Source organism: Hakea prostrata, chromosome 2 (assembly GCF_041222555.1).
Source record: "Hakea prostrata isolate BN-2017 chromosome 2, UWA_Hpros_2, whole genome shotgun sequence".
Classification (NCBI taxonomy): Eukaryota; Viridiplantae; Streptophyta; class Magnoliopsida; order Proteales; family Proteaceae; genus Hakea; species Hakea prostrata.
In genome coordinates, this window is record NC_142601.1 from 65,217,396 (window position 1) to 65,236,686 (window position 19,291).

At 37.3% G+C, this 19,291-nt stretch overlaps 1 protein-coding gene across 1 annotated transcript; it reads left to right on the forward strand.

Annotated features, from left to right (window-relative positions):
* Positions 1–9,828: 9,828 nt before the first annotated feature.
* Positions 9,829–15,021, forward strand: LOC149025736 (cytochrome P450 CYP72A219-like). Its single transcript, XM_089143177.1, has 5 exons — positions 9,829–10,185; positions 12,982–13,202; positions 13,334–13,578; positions 13,924–14,314; positions 14,412–15,021. Exons 1-5 carry the CDS (start codon positions 9,912–9,914, stop codon positions 14,838–14,840), a joined length of 1,560 nt encoding a protein of 519 aa, XP_088999303.1. The 5' UTR covers positions 9,829–9,911; the 3' UTR covers positions 14,841–15,021.
* The last annotated feature ends 4,270 nt before the right edge of the window (positions 15,022–19,291 follow it).

Here is a 19,291-nt window from a genome sequence, read left to right on the forward strand (position 1 = left end):
TGGATCTTGATATCTTGATTTGATTGGTGTTTTGAGGTCCCCTATTTGTTAGAATACTACTGATGTAGTCTACCCCTTGATTAGTACCCTTTTGAACCACCAAATTCGGATTTCATATCTTAAAACTCTGATTTTTAGGCTATCATCGCATTGGTCGACTGATTGGTCGATCTGGACCACTCGACCAATCCACTCGACCAATGAGTACAAAGCAACTCCAGATTTGGTCTCTTTCGGATGTTTTGATATCTTTTCTGTTAGGGATCTTTCCTAATATGTTGTATATACTTGTTTAGGACCTTCTTCTCAAGTTTGCCAAGATCTTACTTGATTTCTTAGGATTCCTTACGAGTTATAAAAGGTAAGGATGGTTATTTCCTTAATTACATAGATAGCATGAATCTAGTTTCTATATTTGAATATCATTAATATGTTTCCTAAATTAGATTCTTACAATGATATACTACTGTTGCATAACTTTGATTACGGTAGCATTACTTATTCATATTAAATTGATTCATGTATGATTTACTTACCAATGTTATACAAGTGATTGTAATTATCGATTTCTTTCCATATATGAAGTTACCATATATGTGATGATATGAATTGATGCATGTGTATGCTTACGTATGGTTTGGAAAGGAGAGGTGTCCTTTCGACACTTCTGTCCTTGGACTACTACGGAAATATTATGGGATGTTTCCGGAGATGCCCTCTGGACACCTTCCTAAACTGTTGGATGACATATCTAGGATTGTCTAGTAGTGTTTGGCTAGGATGTCCTGTTATGTCGACCCTAATCGGAGGGGTATTGAGACCGAACGACCCGTGGTAGCAATGGGGATTCATGGGCGCTCAAGACCGGTAACCAACCCTTGAGAGGACAGGAATCACATTGTGGGGGCCATTTATTGGTAGGGTTGCATATGGTTAGACTTGGGCTCACGGGCGCTTAAGACCGGTAACCAACCCGTGAGAGGACGTGAGAGCTTCCCGTTTACCATATGTGGATGATCAATAGGGTTGATGAGTCCGTAGTCCGAGTTGGTTGGTGCCATAGGATACGCGACTCTAGTGTGAAGGATACCGGAAAGGATCGTCGGGGACGAGGAATGGAAGTATCTCGGATCTCGACTTGATGTAACTAAGTAGAAGACTTGCATTTGGCTAGGTTTTACCCCGACATGCGCCAGTACTTATACCAAATGGTTGTGAGAGAGTGTGTTGACTTAACCCCCTGCCAAGGTTTGTCCTGAGGGATGAAGGACCCATTACCAATCGGCTGCTCAAGACCGGTGAAATGATCCGTGAGAGAATCCAAGATATCTTAAATGGTTGAGGATGTGAGTGGACTTTCCTAAAGAGGTACGGTGCTATGACTTAAAGCATGTCTCGCCAATAGAGACCAGCATACATAGAGTTAGATTCATTCATTCATTTGTTTGTCTCATATCATATTGCATTTATGAGTGTTCGGAATCTGCCATTTATGTTATTATGGATTTTCAATCGCCTTCTTACCGAGTTTCTTTGAAACTCATTCCTTTATTGTACAATGTTGTTAGACTATCCTGCAGTCTTGAGTACTATAACGGTCCCTATGAAGAAGCGCAAGGCGAAGAGGCATATCTCCAGGGAAGGTGATTGCGGTTACCACAATTACTCTGAAGATCCCGCGAGTGGTTATGCTCCGTACGATGCTTAGTCCGACCATTGAGTGGAAGCGTCCTTGTGCTATTTATGAGATTTACACTTACAAGGATGTTGTCTATAAAGTGGAGAACAATTTAGTTACCCAATGTACTTGTTACTGGGATTAGGTTTTGTCTAGTTTATTCTTTTAGAGCTACTTTTCCGCTGGTTGTAAAGTGGGATTTTTGCTTCACTTTACTTATCTGTTTGATACTCTGATTATATCTATTATTCTGATTCAGTTATGATTCATACTTTCTTTATTGGATCTATGATTTATCTTCCGCACTCATGTTATGATTGTTCATGATTATGTTATTGTTTATGTGGGAGGTTGATCACTCGATACCTGATCTTCGGGCTGTGGATCACACTCTCGGGTATGCCAGATAGGGTACCGGCTGGGAGGGCGTGACATTCCGCCTCACTCTACTTTTGATTTACATATCTATTTGTATCTTTTCCACACTCTGATGATTATTCCGTTATTTACTTTGATTCATTTGAATAATATTGTTAACATTGATTTAGTCTTGTTCTTGATTATATTGTTGTGAATGTGGGAGGATGATTTCACTAACTATTGGATCTTGTGGACTGTGGATCACACACTCGGGTATGCCAGATAGGGTACCGGTAGGGTTGATGTGACAGCTATCACGTTTGCACTCCCACTCCCACTAGGATCTTCTGGATGAACCCCAGGTTCATTATCCAGAATCTGAATCCCTGCAGTGACAAGACCACTATCTTGTATCTCAAAGAATTCCGATAATTCTTTGTTAACTCCTGAAAGAGATGGAAAATCATTCTCCAAGAATGTTGCATCCCTAGACTCAAGTTATGTTCTCCTCTCACTCTCATCTAGTCCAATAAAGACATGGCCCTTTGAGGGTTCAGAATATCTCACAAAGATACACTGTCTTCTTCTAGGTCAAAGCTTTCCATATTGGTGAGAAGTAGAGTGAACATATGCTGCACATCCCCATGCGCGCAAGTAACTCAAATTTGGCTTCCTTCCAGTCCACAACTCATATGGTGTTGAAGGAATCGATTTGGTTGGAACTCTGTTGAGGATATAGGCCGCAGTCAGCAAAGCATCTCCCCAATAAGAAATGGGTAGATTTTCTTGTGCCATTATGGATCTTACCATGTCTAGCAAGATTCTATTCCTCCTCTCAGCAACCCCATTTTGCTGTGGAGTCCCTGGAATAGTAAGTTTTCTAGATATCCCCTTTTCATCACACAACCCTTTGAACATATCGGAGAGATACTCTGTACCTCTATCCGTTCTAAGAGTTTTAATCTTTTTATCTAATTGATTCTCAACTAAGCTCATGAATTTCTTAAAACGTTCTAGAGCTTCTGACTTATGAGAAATTAGATAAATGTGACCATACCGTGTATAGTCATCTATGAATGTGATGAAATAAGCTTGTCCTTTTCTAGTATGCACATTCATGGGTCCACATACATCTGAATGGATAAGTTCTAAAGGAAGAGAGGCTCTCAAAGCCTTTTTAAATGGTTTTCTAGTTGCTTTTCCTGCTAGACATGACTCACAGGTTGGCAAATCAGATAGTGACCCTTGGCCTAAGAGACCTTCTCTTGCGAACCTGTTCATCCTATCTAAGCTAATATGTCCTAGTCTAGCATGCCACAAATTAGAATCAATACACACAGTATCTTGGTAAACAAAAGACTATTAAAATTAAATGAATAATCAATTGTATCCAATACAATGAAACCATTTTGAAGAAAACCATAACCATAAAACTGTGTCACCTAGATACAAAACTAAAGAATTGTTTTCAAATACAACTCTAAAACCATGTCTCATAAACCACTCTTGATTTTGTTCCCACCTCTGTTACTTTGCCTAGACCGCTGAGGTTGAGCTCTCTCCTTCTTGCGCTTGAAGCCTGCACCCTTACTAGTGCTAGCTTCAGCAGCAGGTACTTCAGTTTGAGGGGCATCGGCCAACATCCGATCCTCCTCTAGCTCAAGGTGTTTGGCAGCTTGATCAAAAGATTTGACATCATTAGCATGGGTCAAGAAGATCTTCATATGCTCCCAAGTCTTTGACAATGACTTGATGACTACAGAAACTTGCTCCTCATCAGTCTTTTGGCGCCCACATGCGCTCAACTCACTAATCATGTTAAGCATGATTGGTTATATACTGCCTCATGGTGTGACCCTGGCACATTTTATAACCGTCAAAGATGAGTCCGAGCTGGCGGCCTCTTGTGGTTGAAGTCCCTCGGTATTGGAACTTCACAGACTCCCACAAGGACATTGTAGTCCTCTGCTTCTCAAATCGAAGCATCAGGTCATCCCTCATGGAGCTTAGGATACTAATCCTAGCTACCCGGTCCTTCATCTTCCAGGCATTGTAAAGCTCAAGGTCCCGACGATACTGTGCAATGGTACCTTCCTCAGGTGGGGACACGGTCTAGTTTATGGTTTTCAGCATGTTCTGTTCTTCTAGGAGATACTGCACCTTTCAGTGCCAAAAGTCATAATTCCTCTCATTCAGTTTATCTCCTTTCGCAAAGTCAGCAACAATGCTCTTGGTAGTAGCCATTTATTCTAGAGACATTATATACTAGGATGAGTTCAACTATTCTAACATAAAACACAACTCGGCAAACAGTAAATCACACTAGCATAGTCAAGCTATAGGATAAGCATTTAAACCAAAAGAGATGCTAACAAACATTCAATCAAATTCTCATGCAAACCCACATAGACTTATACACTAGTTTCATTCTTTGCAGAATACATGATTGATAGACCCATAATTAAAAATAGTTTTAATAAAATAAAACATGCAATCATGTTAATGCTATGAGGTGGTTCACACAGAACACTTCTACCTCATTAGCTCCCATTAGGCCCTCAATGCTCAAACATCACAAAGATTGTCAGGCCATTGGTGTCCAGTAAGTTAGAAACACATTCTGAACTGGACAGACCAATATAAAAAAAAATCCATCTTCCAGACAGACTGTTGTCTGCCCAGACGATCGTGTGTCTGCCTTTTATGCCTAGACGGACGTCCGTCTACCTTTTATGCCCAGACGGACGTCCATCTGCCTTTTGTGCCAGACAGATGACCGTCTGCCCAGACGGAAATTCCGTCTGGGTCATTGTGATCAGTCTGACAATAGATGGACGTCTGTCTAATCCATAGTGGCAAAAAACGGCATTTTTTTCTTCAAAAAAACGAAAAATCACATTTTTTTCACCCAAAAAATCATCCAAAAATAAATATTAAACAAAAAATAATTATCATGAATTCTCAATTCATGCAAAAATTCACAAGGGAAATTTACAAGGATCCTTCCACTCGGATCCGAACAAAAGAAATAAGGGTTTCCAAAAACCCTATCAATTCTCCCATGGGTTATTATAAGCCTTTGATCCTCCCATTGGATCCATACAATGAAAATAAACAATGGGCAGGAACCGAGAATTGTGGGAACCACGGCTCTAATACCAATGTAGGTAATACTCTATGTAATTTTCAATTCCATAATTGATGGGGAAAGATCCTTACCTGGATTCGCTTTCCTTTTAATAAAGTATTTGCAGCGGAAGTAAATCTGGATCCACGTTCTCGTTCCACCACCAAAGCTCTACTGGGGTGATTCCATAATCACTAGGAAAGGGAATAATTTTCACAACCCAAATGCTGTGTGGGAAGAAGATGGAAGAGTGATCTAAAACAAAGGAAGGAAACCTCCAATGGATTTCTCCTTCCTGCGTTTCTAGGAGAGAGGGAGAGAGAGATGGAGCCGCTTCTTTCTTGGAAAAGCTCTCGTACGAATGAATCACTCTTATGTGATGTGATGGTTACAAATGTATAACTTATATTCTGTAACCGCCCTAATTGTGTAAAACCCAGCCCTAACCTTGACCCGGAAACCTTGTTAATTGTAGGTCCGATGACCCGGAGTAAAGTAAGAAGTCAGCTTTGGGCCATCCCAGTGGAGGACTTGGTGTCTGGCTTTGAATCCATGAAAGTTGATGATGAAGTTCTATTTATGGAAACTGAATCTTGATGAAGATCGGATTAGTTGATGGACTTGGAGTGCTCTCTATCTTGGTTTGAAGGCATTTCTACCTATTAGGTAAGTCACTTGACTTGTGTCCAAAACCCCTTTAGGATTGGATTTGATCTGGGCCTTCAATCTTCCTGTTTTGGACTTGTTCGTCAAGATTGGTCGACGATTGGTCGATTGGGCCAGTCGACCAATCCACTCGACCAATGAGTGCTGTCTTTGGCAATTAGGTTTTTCTTGCTCTATTTAAGTCCAATCTCGAGTCTACTTCGTATTTGCTGCCTCCAAACTCTCTGGAACGAACCAAAGACCTCTGCAAGTCATCTCCCTTGCATCCTTGGTGATTTTCTTAACGGATCTTCGTCGAAACTCTTCCTTTTGCATCAAAAGGTATGTCTACTCTCTCTTCTTCTCTTCCATCTTTGTTTTTCTTTCCTTTTTGAGTTGAGACAGTAGAAGAGATGCTGCATTCTCTGTTGCAAACATCTCTGAACATGTTCTCATGATCATCCTAAGGATTTGAGGCTAGAACAATGATCTTAACCATGATCATTGCAAGCTTTTGAAGGAATCATGATCAAACCATAATCTAATCTTGTTAAATTTCTGATTTGAATTATGATCTCTTTGGATCTTCTATATTGATCATGTTAGTAGTTAATTACTGTGTTTTCTTTCCATGATCCATGATCTATCAATCTCTAGTTGTTCTCTTCTACCATACTATGTGTTCTTCATGAATCATGGTAGTTACATATATGGTAGGTTTTATTTCCTTATTTAGATTTATGCTTCTAAGCCTATTTCCTTGAAGATCTATGTGTTTATGATACCTTTACCTGAAGCAATGATCCACCCTCCTATTGTTCTTGTCTTTGATTTCTATTTCGAATTCATCAAGATCCATGGTTGATCTAATTATGGTAACTTTTTGTTTCCTAATTTGGATCTTGATGTCTTGATTTGATTGGTGTTTTGAGGTCCCCTATATGTTAGAATACTACTGATGTAGTTTACCCCTTGATTAGTACCCTTTTGAACCACCAAATTCGGATTTCATATCTTAAAACTCTGTTTTTTTTTAGGCTACTGTCTGCATTGGTCGACTGATTGGTCGATCGGGCCAGTCGACCAATCCACTCGACCAATGAGTACAAAGCAACTCGAATTGGTCCGTGTTGGATGTTTTGGTATCTTTTTCTGTTAGGGATCTTTCCTAATATGTTGTATATACTTGTTTAGGACCTTCTTCTCAAGTTTGCCAAGATCTTACTTGATTTCTTAGGATTCCTTTGCGAGTTATAAAAGGTAAGGATGGTTATTTCCTTAATTACATAGATAGCATGAATCTAGTTTCTATATTTGAATATCATGGATATGTTTCCTAAATTAGATTCTTACAACGATATACTACTGTTGCATAACCTTGATTACAGTAGCATTGCTTAAATTGATTCATGTATGATTTACTTACCAATTATATACAAGTTGATTTTAGTTATTGATTTCTTTCCATATATGAAGTTACCATATATGTGATGATATGAATTGATGCATGTGTATGCTTAAGTATGGTTTGGAAAGGAGAGGTGTCCTTTTGACACTTCTGTCCTTGGACTACTACGGGAATATTATGGGATGTTTCCGGATATGCCCTCTGGACACCTTCCTAAACTGTTGGATGACATATCTAGGATTGTCTAGTAGTGTTTGGCTAGGATGTCCTGTTATGTCAGACCCTAATCGGAGGGGTATTGAGACCGAACGACCCGTGGTAGCAATGGGGATTCATGGGCGCTTAAGACCGGTAACCAACCCGTGAGAGGACAGGAATCACATTGTGGGGGCCATTTATTGGTAGGGTTGCATATGGTTAGACTTGGGCTCACGGGCGCTTAAGACCGGTAACCAACCCGTGAGAGGACGTGAGAGCTTCCCGTTTACCATATGTGGATAACCAATAGGGTTGATGAGTCCGTAGTCGGGGACTATGAGGACTCTAGTGTGAAGGATACCGGAAAGGATCGTCGGGGACGAGGAATGGACGTATCTGGATCTCGACTTGATGTAACTAAGTAGAAGACTTGCATTTGGCTAGGTTTTACCCCGACATGCGCCCAAGATTTATACCAAATGGTTGTGAGAGAGTGTGTTGACTTAACCCCCTGCCATGGTTTGTCCCGAGGGATGAAGGACCCATTACCAATCGGCTGCTCAAGACCGGTGAAATGATCCGTGAGAGAATCCAAGATATCTTAAATGGTTGAGGATGTGAGCGGACCTTCCTAATGAAGTACGGTGCTATGACTTAAAGCATGTCCGCTAATAGAGACCAGCATACATAGAGTTAGATTCATTCATTTATTGCTTGTCTCATAACATATTGCATTTATGAGTGTTCGGAATCCTCGCCATTTATGTTATTATGGATTTTAATCGCCTTTACCGAGTTTCTTTGAAACTCATTCCTTTATTGTACAATGTTTGTTAGACTATCCCGGGGAGCCCCCGAGTACTATGACGGTCCCTATGAAGAAGCGCAAGGCGAAGAGGCATATCTCCGGGAAGGTGATTGCGGTTACCACAATTACACTGAAGATCCCGCGAGTGGTTATGCTCCGTACGATGCTTAGTCCGACCATTGAGTGGAAGCGTCCTTGTGCCATTTATGAGATTTACACTTATAAGGATGTTGTCTATAAAGTGGAGAACAATTTAGTTACCCAATGTACTTGTTACTGGGATTAGATTTTGTCTAGTTTATTCTTTTAGAGCTACTTTTCCGCTGGTTGTAGAGTGGGAATTTTGCCTCACTTTACTTATCTGTTTGACACTCTGATTATATTTATCATTCTGATTCATTATGATTCATTCTTTCTTTATTGGATCTATGGTTTATCTTCCGCACTTTTATTATGATTGTTCATGATTATGTTATTGTTTATGTGGGAGGTTGATCACTCGATACCTGATCTTCGGGCTGTGGATCACACTCTCGGGTATGCCAGATAGGGTACCGGCTGGGAGGACGTGACAAATTGTGAGTTTTCAGAGTTGCCCTTGGGCATTTAATTTATTAATTATTTTAATAAATTCCAACAGATTGGCATGCCTCTGCTCTTGTTAAGGAAATCAATTCTATCTCTTCTTCTTACTCTTCTATTCAATTTCTGTTTATTAAACGACTTGTGAACCTTCTGGTGAATTTCTTGGTCTGTGGCTCTCGTAAGTTGGGTTTGTCCAAGATTTAGTCGTCCGATTCACCTTCTCTTATAAACATTTCTGAAGTTGTTATGTTTTGACTCGAATTCTTGTACCAAATTTGGATGATGGACCCACACCGACATATTTTGGTGGGCGACCCGAATGACCTATTTGCAAAGACCTCATTATTGAGAGATTTGGAATTTTCAATTAGGGTTTTAGGTAAGAGTTCTTGTAATGTCATTCCTGGTGATTGGTTGTGAGCTCTCTTTTTCTTCTTCTTCGCCCACGGACGTAGCAACCATATTGGTGTATGAACCACGTTAAATCTGTGTGTTTTCGTTTATGTTTCTTTTTCGATTCGTTATTTCGTGGTGTTTGTTATAATCGATGTAATTTCGGCCAGAAGGTTTTCTCTTCAACTCTTCTAATAAATCTCCTCAGTTGCTGGTTGTGACCTAAACGAACAAATTTTCTAGAAACAATATCAATCCCTTCCTTTGTTTTATATAGTTAGGATAGATTAGGCCCAATCAATTGTGTGGACTTAATGGTAAAAAGAAAAAGACAAAGAGTGAAGAAGAAGCAGAAGAGCAAAATATAAAATCTTTATCTCAATTATATGGGTTATTCTCAAACTCCTCTCTTTAATTGGTATTACTAGGGTCCAAAATGAGGTAACAATTGCATTCATAAAATATACAAGGATTTAAACCTACCCCCACTAATAAAATAAAATGGTTGATTGATTGAAAATGAAGTTAATGCATGATAAAACAAGCCATGATCACATGCATGATGCTGATTCAATTATTTATAATTCAGTCTCATCAAGGTTATTAATATGAGAAGTAGAGATTCTCTCTCTAACTCCCATTTTTTCCTTCTCTTCGTTAGAAGCTTAGAAAGAGAAGGGGAGAAAGGTAGAGAGAAAACCGAGAATAGATGGGAGAATATGTGTTTATTGCTTTGGCCACAGCTTCCATATTTGTTGTTTCATGCGTGTGGAAATTGCTGCTCTGGGGATGGTGGAGACCAAAGAAGCTGGAGAAGAATCTAAGGGAGCAAGGCATCAAGGGTCCTTCCTACAAGTTCCTTTACGGCACTCTCAAAGAAGAGATGAAACTGGTGAAGGAAGTTCAATCCAAACCCATGAATCTCTCTCATAACATCTTGCCACGTGTAACGCCATTTATTCATCAGTCCATCAATAACTATGGTACACACTTCAAAGCTAATCTACTTCTTGATCTTTCTCTGTTATGTTTTGCTGTTTGTCGTTATTAGTATTATTGTTTTCTTTCCCATTCTTCTTTCATCTCAAGGATAGAGACCATTCTTTACATGTTTCAGTGCTGAGAAACGAAAATCTAGTTTCCAACCGAAGATATGAGATGGAAAAGCAAAGGATCTTAGAATAGGGGTGGTGTGGTCTTGAGAGACTTTTGCCGTTCAGATCATTTTATCAGGTTCCTGCTTTCTTGATAGAACTGCAAAAATCAGACTGATTCTCTCGCCAGCTCATTTATTAGTGAACAAATTATTTTAAGAAACACCTATTACCCCTTCAAAAAAACGTCCTTATCTTTTCATGAAGGTGCACTAGATGGTGAACCACACTTTGGGAGTCAATAAAAACACTCTACGGTGCACTGCCTATTGCACCTTTTAGGTGTTCTTGACTTGAGACAATAAAACTTTGGATTTATTGGATTCTGAAAATTTTCCAAATGGTCAGATTTTAAAAAAATTTACTCAATAAAATAATTTTAAATTTGTTTTACTCAAATGGATTCTATTTTGAAAATAATTATTAAAACTCAAAATTTTTAATAATTTTTTCTACCAAACTAATATTCTACTATAAACTATCCAAATTACCCTCAAGTCTTTTATTGCAAATAATGAAATTGGTGAATCATAGGAGCACTGAGAGCTACAAAAGATAGAATGTTGTCAGCCCTAGAATTGCCATGAGATTGAAGAAATTGATAAATGCTGCTTCTCACAAGTTTTTATATAAAAGACTTGAGGGTAATTTAGGTATTTTGTGATAGAATATTAGTTGGGTAGGAAAATTTATCACAAAATTTGGGATTTTGTAATTATTATAAAATCCATATAAGTAAAACTTTTTTTTTTAAAGTATGGTGTTGAGTAAATTCTTTTCAAAACTCAAAAAATTTCGGTAGTTTTAAATATAAAAAGATGTTTTGATAAAGAATATAAAAAATATATATTTACCTTAATGAATCTTAATGAAGGGGTTTCTTTTTGTTAAATAAAAAACAAAAATGTATTTGTTTTGATAAAAGATAGGAATAATTTCTCTTTTTTTTTTTTTTTTTGTTGGGTTTGAAAGAAAGAAGGGTAATACTAAAACTTCTGAAAATATACTACATGGTGAGTCATTACTTAATCTTATTATTTTAATAGTATGGATAGGGTTGTTATATACTTCATAATATAAAAAATATAAATTTAAAAATAAAATTTAGATAGTGTAAACATAATTACCCACAAACACTAAGGTTGTAAATGTAATTTGCCCTTTAAATAATGAAAAGTAACCACCACTTTTCAATTCATTTTTTTCCTATAATATCCAATGATATGATATATCTCAAGAAGATCAAATGATGATGTGGCTGATATAGACCATTCACCGAATTGCTTTGTTTCTTTTTTCTCTTTTAAAATAATCTATATTTTTGTCCATTGTGTAACCCATCTTATTAAATATTATTTTGAACGAAGTTTAACAGAAGAATTTTTTCAATAGACATCCAATATTAATTTCTTGCCAACAGGAGATGTACATCAAATGAGCCCCTATTAAATGCTCACTCAAAAAGAATGAGATCATTACTTTTTATCATATTTAAAAGCATGCCAAAATTGTAGGATTAGTCATGGTGTAAAAAGGATGCATATAATAGAACAAGAATGACTAGAGATGTAAATGGAGAGTCGAAAATTCAATTCGACTCGTATCCATTTAAGAGCATCTAAATTCAATCTTTTTGAATTTGGATTCGAATGATTCAATTAATAATCATATTTGAATTCGGATATACCAATTTTTTATCCTATTCAATTAGATATTTGACGGATATTATTTGTATCTAATATTTGTATCCGATTAAAATTTAATTTTTGGGAACACATCATTATCCCTTCATTAATAATAATTAATTATATTAAACAACCTATAGCTATTCTAATCAGATACCAAATATTCGAACTACTTTCGGATAGCTTTATCCATCGATTACTTTGAATTCAGATCTGATATTATCTGAAATCCAATTATGATATTGGATTTTAATTGGGATAATGTATTTAATTGGATTTTAATTGGGATAATGTATTTAATAATTGGATTCGAACACAGATATTACCTTATTCAAGCTGAATTTGATCTGTTTACATCCCCAGAGTGACCAGTTAAAAGAAACCAATGCTACCTACTCTTTGCTCGTAGGGAATGTAATGTAAATATAGAGATAAAGAATGTATTTGGCTACCTTCTCGGAGTGCAGCCTTAGCACTCTTTTGTTCTCCGAAAATAGAATAATGGGTGAGAAGTGTTTCTTGTGAACCAGAGAAAATAAGTCTAATAAGGCTAGAGGCATGATAGCAAATGGGAATGGGTGATAAGTGTCTTTTGTTTTCTTGAACGAACCAGTGATAAAATCAGTCTAAAAAGGGCGAGATGCAGGATAAAAAATGGGAATGAGTGACAAGTGGAATTTTATTTTATTTATTTATTATTTTTGGATCTGCCCAAATAGAAATATTTCTCGAAGGGTAACCTGCCCATTTCCTAATGAAGAATAGTCTTTCAAACACTGAACGGATTTTACACAATATCCAATCTCTTAGAACAAGAACGTCACCAAATGCATGCATGCTTTTTGTTCTTTAACGAAAACAAGAAAACAAAAGCCCAAACTTTCATGTTAAATTCTTACTTATGAAACTAGCTAGAATTGACACGCCTTGAAATGTGCAGGGAAAATGTTTGTTTCATGGTTTGGACCGATCCCTAGAGTGTATATCACTGATCCAGTTCTAATAAGGGATATCTTGTCAAACAAATTTGGACATTTCGTGAAGCCAAAGACCAACCCGTATTCCAAGTTGTTGTCAAATGGAGTCGCAAGCCGTGAAGGTGAGGACTGGGCCAAGCACAGGAGGATCATCAACCCAGCCTTCCATATTGAAAAGATAAAGGTGTGCTTTCCACTTTTAACATTCCCTTCAAAATTTGAATTCCTAATCTCTTTCATTCGTTGACAGTATTTATTATATTTCAATGTCATGACTTGTCTGATCACTTTTCCTTCTTTGATGTTTGTTTAAAGCATATGCTTCCTGCATTTCATGCTAGTTGCTGTGACCTGGTAACCAACTGGGAGAAGTTAGTTGCATCAAAGGGTCTGTGCGAAATAGATGTGTGGACAGAGATGAGAAATCTTACTGGAGATGTGATTTCTCGAGCAGCATTTGGTAGCAGCTACAAAGAAGGAATGAAGATATTTGAACTCCAAACGGAACAGGCTGCTCTTATGATTCAAGCTTCTAGGTCCCTTTACATTCCAGGTTCCAGGTACAGTAGAAGTTCTTATGGTTTAACCTAAATTTTATTCAATAGGTCTTATGATTCAAGGGAGTTTCAGAGGCTGAGGACTGAACCTGAACCCTTGAGAAAAGTTTTCTTTTTAGGGCATATGGGTAGCTTGGAAAGTAAAACTACAAACAAGATCGGTTTGATCAGGACCTATTCTTTATGGATAGCAAGGTAGATGTCACATAGGCAGTCCTGCCAAAATATATAAGTAAAATTTTGTGACACTGTGTGATTGTTGTCTATGATTTCATTAATTTTTTTGGATATTTAAAGTTCTTGTTTTCGACATTAGTTCATCGAGTTGATCAAGGTAATGCATAGCAGGTTCTTACCTACACAAAGGAATAGAAGAATGAAGGAAATAGATGCAGAAGTGCGCTCATTGCTTCTGAGAATCATCAGCAGGAGAATGAAGGGAAGAGAAGTATTGGAAGAGAGTAGCAAAGATGACTTATTGGGAATACTACTTGAATCCAATGCTAAAGAAATTAAAGAAAGTGGGAAATCTAAAAATGCTGGATTGAGTATGGAGGAAGTGATGGGAGAGTGTAAACTATTTTACTTCGCTGGACAAGAGACTAGTGCAGTTCTTCTCACCTGGACAATGATTGTATTGAGTATGCATCCAGAATGGCAATCACGGGCGAGGGAAGAGGTTTTGCAAATCTTCGGGAAAGACAAACCAAATTTCGATGGATTAAACCAGCTAAAAATTGTGAGTTTTTTTTGTTTTTTCAACTTTACAAGCTAGTATTTTTTTGGCAATATATGTTCTGCAACCACAAAATGCTGATAACAAAATTCATTTTCAGGTGACAATGGTTCTGTATGAGGTCCTTAGGTTATACCCAGCAGCCACTATGCTTAGTAGATTTACTTATAAGGAGATGAAGCTGGGAGACTTCACTTTCCCTAAGGGAATTTGGTTGACATTGCCTGAAATTGTAGTTCATAGGGATCGTGAACTTTGGGGTGAAGATGCTGAAGAGTTCAATCCAGAAAGATTCTCAGAAGGAATTTTGAAGGCAATGAAGAACCAAGTAGTTTCATTCTTCCCATTTGGCTGGGGACCTCGGATATGCATGGGTCAGAACTTTGCAATGTTAGAGGTAAAGATGACAATGGCAATGATACTACAGAATTTTTGGTTTGAGCTATCGCCTTCATATGCACATGCTCCTCATACTGTTGTCACTCTTCAGCCTCAATATGGAGCTCCCCTCATATTACATAAACTATGATGGTTGCTATTAAGTGCTATTATTGGTTATATGTTTTAGTTTGAATGTAATGAACTATGGACTATTGAAGTGTGAAGTATTTCTTTATGTATATGGAGCATGAGGCCACGGTTCACCAAACAAGCACTGCAGTTGTCAGTTTATTTATTATAGAAGGTTTGTTTTGCCCTATTAAATGGAATAGAAATACATGAGTTAAAAAAAGAATCAACCTTAAACTTAATGAAAAAATGCTAGGACAAAACTGCCCCTCAAGTTGGAGCATACAAGTCACTATGCTCAGCTTGGTACAATTAGTACAAAACCTAGAAGCAAACAACCCTTGGGTAAACATGTCTACCAACTAATCAGCTTCTTCGTCATTGTTATAACAAACACTATGAAATAATGAATCAAAAAATGAAAACACACAGAGATTTAACATAGTTCACACACTGACATGGTATGCTACGTCCACGGGTGAAGAAAAAAAGTTTTTCATTATGTAGAAGAATAACAGAAGGAGATCTCATAACCAATCACCAAGAATGGCGTTACAAGAACTCTCACCCAAAACCCTAATCGAAAATCCCAAATCTCTCAATAATACGTGGTAAGCGAACATAAGTATATATATATATATATATATATATATATATATATATATATACACACACACATATATAGACTCTTATCGGCCCAAGCCCTCCGCTTCTACCACAAATCTCTACAAACGGATTATTCAGGTCGCCCACCAAAATATATCAATATGGGTCCATCTTCAAAATCAGGTACAAGAATTTCAGTCAAAACATAACAATATCTCCACCTTGACTTGAATTATCCCATGAAGTCAAATAATCTTCATCTTCTCTAGAAGCCCCTTCATGGGCTGAGCTCTAATGTGACCAACTCCAATCAAGTCCAAGCAACGCCTAAACTTGCAAATACATAATGGCTTTGTCAACATATCAGCTGAATTGTCTTCAGTACCAATCTTCAATACTTGGATATTGCCTTCAGCAACTACTTCTCTGACATAGTGATACCGAACATCAATGTGATTCGTCCTCTCATGATACAACTGATCTCAAATCAAGTGCATAGCACTTTGGCTATCACAATGGACAACAGTCAACTCTTGAACCATGTTGAGTTCTCCAAACAAGATTCCAAGCCAACAACTTCTTTAACTACTTTAGTCACTGTGATATACTCTGCTTCTGTAGTAGATAATGCACCTGTAACCTGTAAAGTAGCCTTCCAATTGATTGCACAACCCCCCAAAGTAAACACATACCAATTGAGTGACTTTCTTTTGTCAAGATCACCTGCATAATCTGAATCAACATAACTTGTCAAGTTGTTATCATTCCTCCTAAATTCCAAAGACACAATATAGGTCCCCTTCAGATACCTAAGTATCCATTTCATTGTTGCCCAATGAGTTTCACTTGGATATGATAAGTATCTACTCACCACACTAATTGCTTGGGAAATGTCAGTTTGAGTGCACACCATAGCATACCTAATGGAACCAACTACACTAGAGTATGGAACACGTGACATATAAGTCATCTCTTCATCTATATGAGGTGATAGAGCAACTGAAAGCCTAAAATGATATGCAATTGGAATACCAACAAGTTTTTGCATCTTTCATGCCAAAACGCTCAAACACCTTTTCTATTTATTTTTGTTGAGATAACCATTGCTTTCTTGCCTTTCTATCCCTCTTGATTTCCATACCAAGATCTTTCTTGTTGCCCCCAAGTCTTTCATCTCAAATTCAGTGCTTAACTGTTGCTTCAACTTGATAATCTCATCCATATTTTTAGCAGCAATTAACATATCATCAACATTAACAACAAATATATGAATGAATCATCAAAAAGTCTTCTAAAGTATACACAACAATCATAATTGCATCTACTATAACCCAAAGTAGCCATGATAAATCAAACCTCATATAGCACTATCTAGGAGATTGTTTCAAACCATATAGGGATTTTTTCAATAAGCAACCCTGGTCCTCTTTTCCTTCTACAATAAAACATGTCAAGCTGATGCATATAAATCTGTTCTTCTAGTTCACCATGCAAGAATGCATTTTTCACATCAAGTTGTCTAACTCCAAATTATGCATAGCAACAAAAGCAAGCAAAACACGAATGGAACTATGCTTAACAAAAGGTGAATAAAGTCAACACCTTGTACCTGACTATACCTTTTTGCAACCAATTGTGCCTTGTATCTAGCATCTCTAACACCTGTGATGGATTCTTTCTTCTCGTAAACTCATTTGCAACCAACAATCTGCTTCCCTCTAGGCGGATTGACAAGCTCCCATATCTGATTTTTATGAAGAGACTCAACCCCCTCATTTATGGCCAACAACCACTTTAAAGAATCAACTGAAGAAATAGTTTATGTTGCAAATTCACTTTATCAATTGTATCTGCAACAAACAATGCATAAGCAACAATTTTAGCATGCCCATATTTTTGTGGTGGTCTAATGTTCTTCCTTGGCCTATTTCTAGCAATATTGTACTCTTCTTCTTCTTGATTCCTTGGAGCACCTTCTTCTTCAGTAAGAGTGGGCGACTAAATTGAAGTTGATTGTGCTTTCTTTGAAAATGGATCTTCTACTTCAAATTCCACTTTCTCCCCAAAATTTTTCTAACTTTCATATGGGTTTCTTTTTTAGGATTCAACATAGGAGATTCATCAAAAGTTACATCTCTACAAATAATAAATTTAGGATTATATGGATTAAGACACCATAATCTAATCCCTTAACTCCTTATCCATGCCCAAGAAAAATGCACTTCTTAGCCCTAGGTTCCAACTTCCTATCATTCACATGTGCATAAGTAGGACATCCAAAAACTTTTAAATTATCGTAATCTGCAGTTATACTTGACCGTACCTCCTTTAGAGTTTTGCACTCAATAGTTGTGTAGGGAAACCTATGTAACAACCATGTTATTGTATTTATTGCTTCTGCCCAAAACTCCTTGCCCAATCCTACATTTGACAATATGCACCTTGCCTTTTCTAACTAGGTTATGTTCATATGTTCTGCAACTCCATTTTACTGAGGTGTCTTCACAATTGTATGGTGTCTTCACAATTTTATGGTGTCTCGCAGTTCCCTCATTCCTACATAATTCATTGAAGTCTCCTTTATGGAATTCTAGGCCATTTTCAGTTCTTAATATTTTAATTTGCTTCCCAATCTGCTTCTCAATCAAAACCTTCCATTAAAGTTGTCTAACAAGGTTCTGTTCATATGCTCTATAATTCCATTGCTTGAAAGTAACAAATACTTCATTTTTGTGCTTTAAGAAGTAAACCCAAACCTTCCTATAATAATCATCAATAAAGGTAAGTAAATACCTAACACCAGCTCCCATTTGGCTGGGGACCTCGGATATGCATGTACTCTTCTTCTTCTTGATTCCTTGGAGTACCTTTGTAACACCCCAATCTCCATGTAAGGAGAAAGTCGTCATTGATCAAGGATCGACGTTACTTAGGTAGTGAACCAAAATACACTAAGAGGGTTTTCCATAGACAATGTGAATAATAAAATCCACCAAAACTACAAATGATCGCAGCGGAAAATATTCAAATATAAATCAAAATGCTTCCATGAATTGTCTCATAATTTTAATGAAATCCAAATAAAGGTCTAGAATCCAAGATTTACAACTAATAGGAAATTTCAATATTTATCGATCCTAAGAGATGTAGTAGACATGATCTTGATCTTCATCATCTGAATATCCACCATCCCTCTGATCAAGTCCATCATCTGTAGAAGTAAGGGGTAAGTTTCGGGAAGAAACTTAGCAAGTACAACCTAACACATATCAACAGTTTCCTTTCTTTTTATATTTAATATTTAATTAAATAGAATCTTATACAAATAAAATTAACTAACATGTATAAATGAGAAAATAAAGTCATGACATGCCCAATGATATGAATGAGACTCAATGATGCCAAAAAGATAGAAATAAATCACACCCTCACTGGTCTAGGGTCGATAGGCTGTCCCATGCCGTTACATGGCCTGCGCGCGTTACACACCCAACATCCATCTACCCTAACCTAAATATTTCCAAACTCAATGTATGTTCCATGCCGTTACATGGCCTGCGCGCGTTACACAGCCTTAACATACATTCTCATCCAAAAACACAACTACTATCTCTCATGCATACATGGTCTAAGGTAGATCGGATGTCCCATGCCGTTACATGGCGACCGGGGGGGGTTACACACAAACTTTAACATACATTCTCATCCAAAACATCTATTAACTCAACATCACACATAATGCTAATATGACCATGACATGTCTTGATGAATCATATGCAAACAATGCAAGATCATATGAAAATGATGAATTTTGGATGTAGTCCATTATAAAAATCAATGCATAATACAATAATAAATAACCCA

Coding starts and splice junctions, on each gene's coding strand:
- LOC149025736 (XM_089143177.1), top strand. CDS start 9,912: ATGGGAGAATATGTGTTTATTGCTTTGGCCACAGCTTCCATATTTGTT. Junction 13,579..13,923: donor CTTTACATTCCAGGTTCCAG/GTACAGTAGAAG, acceptor AATGCATAGCAG/GTTCTTACCTACACAAAGGA. Junction 14,315..14,411: donor GATTAAACCAGCTAAAAATT/GTGAGTTTTTTT, acceptor ATTCATTTTCAG/GTGACAATGGTTCTGTATGA.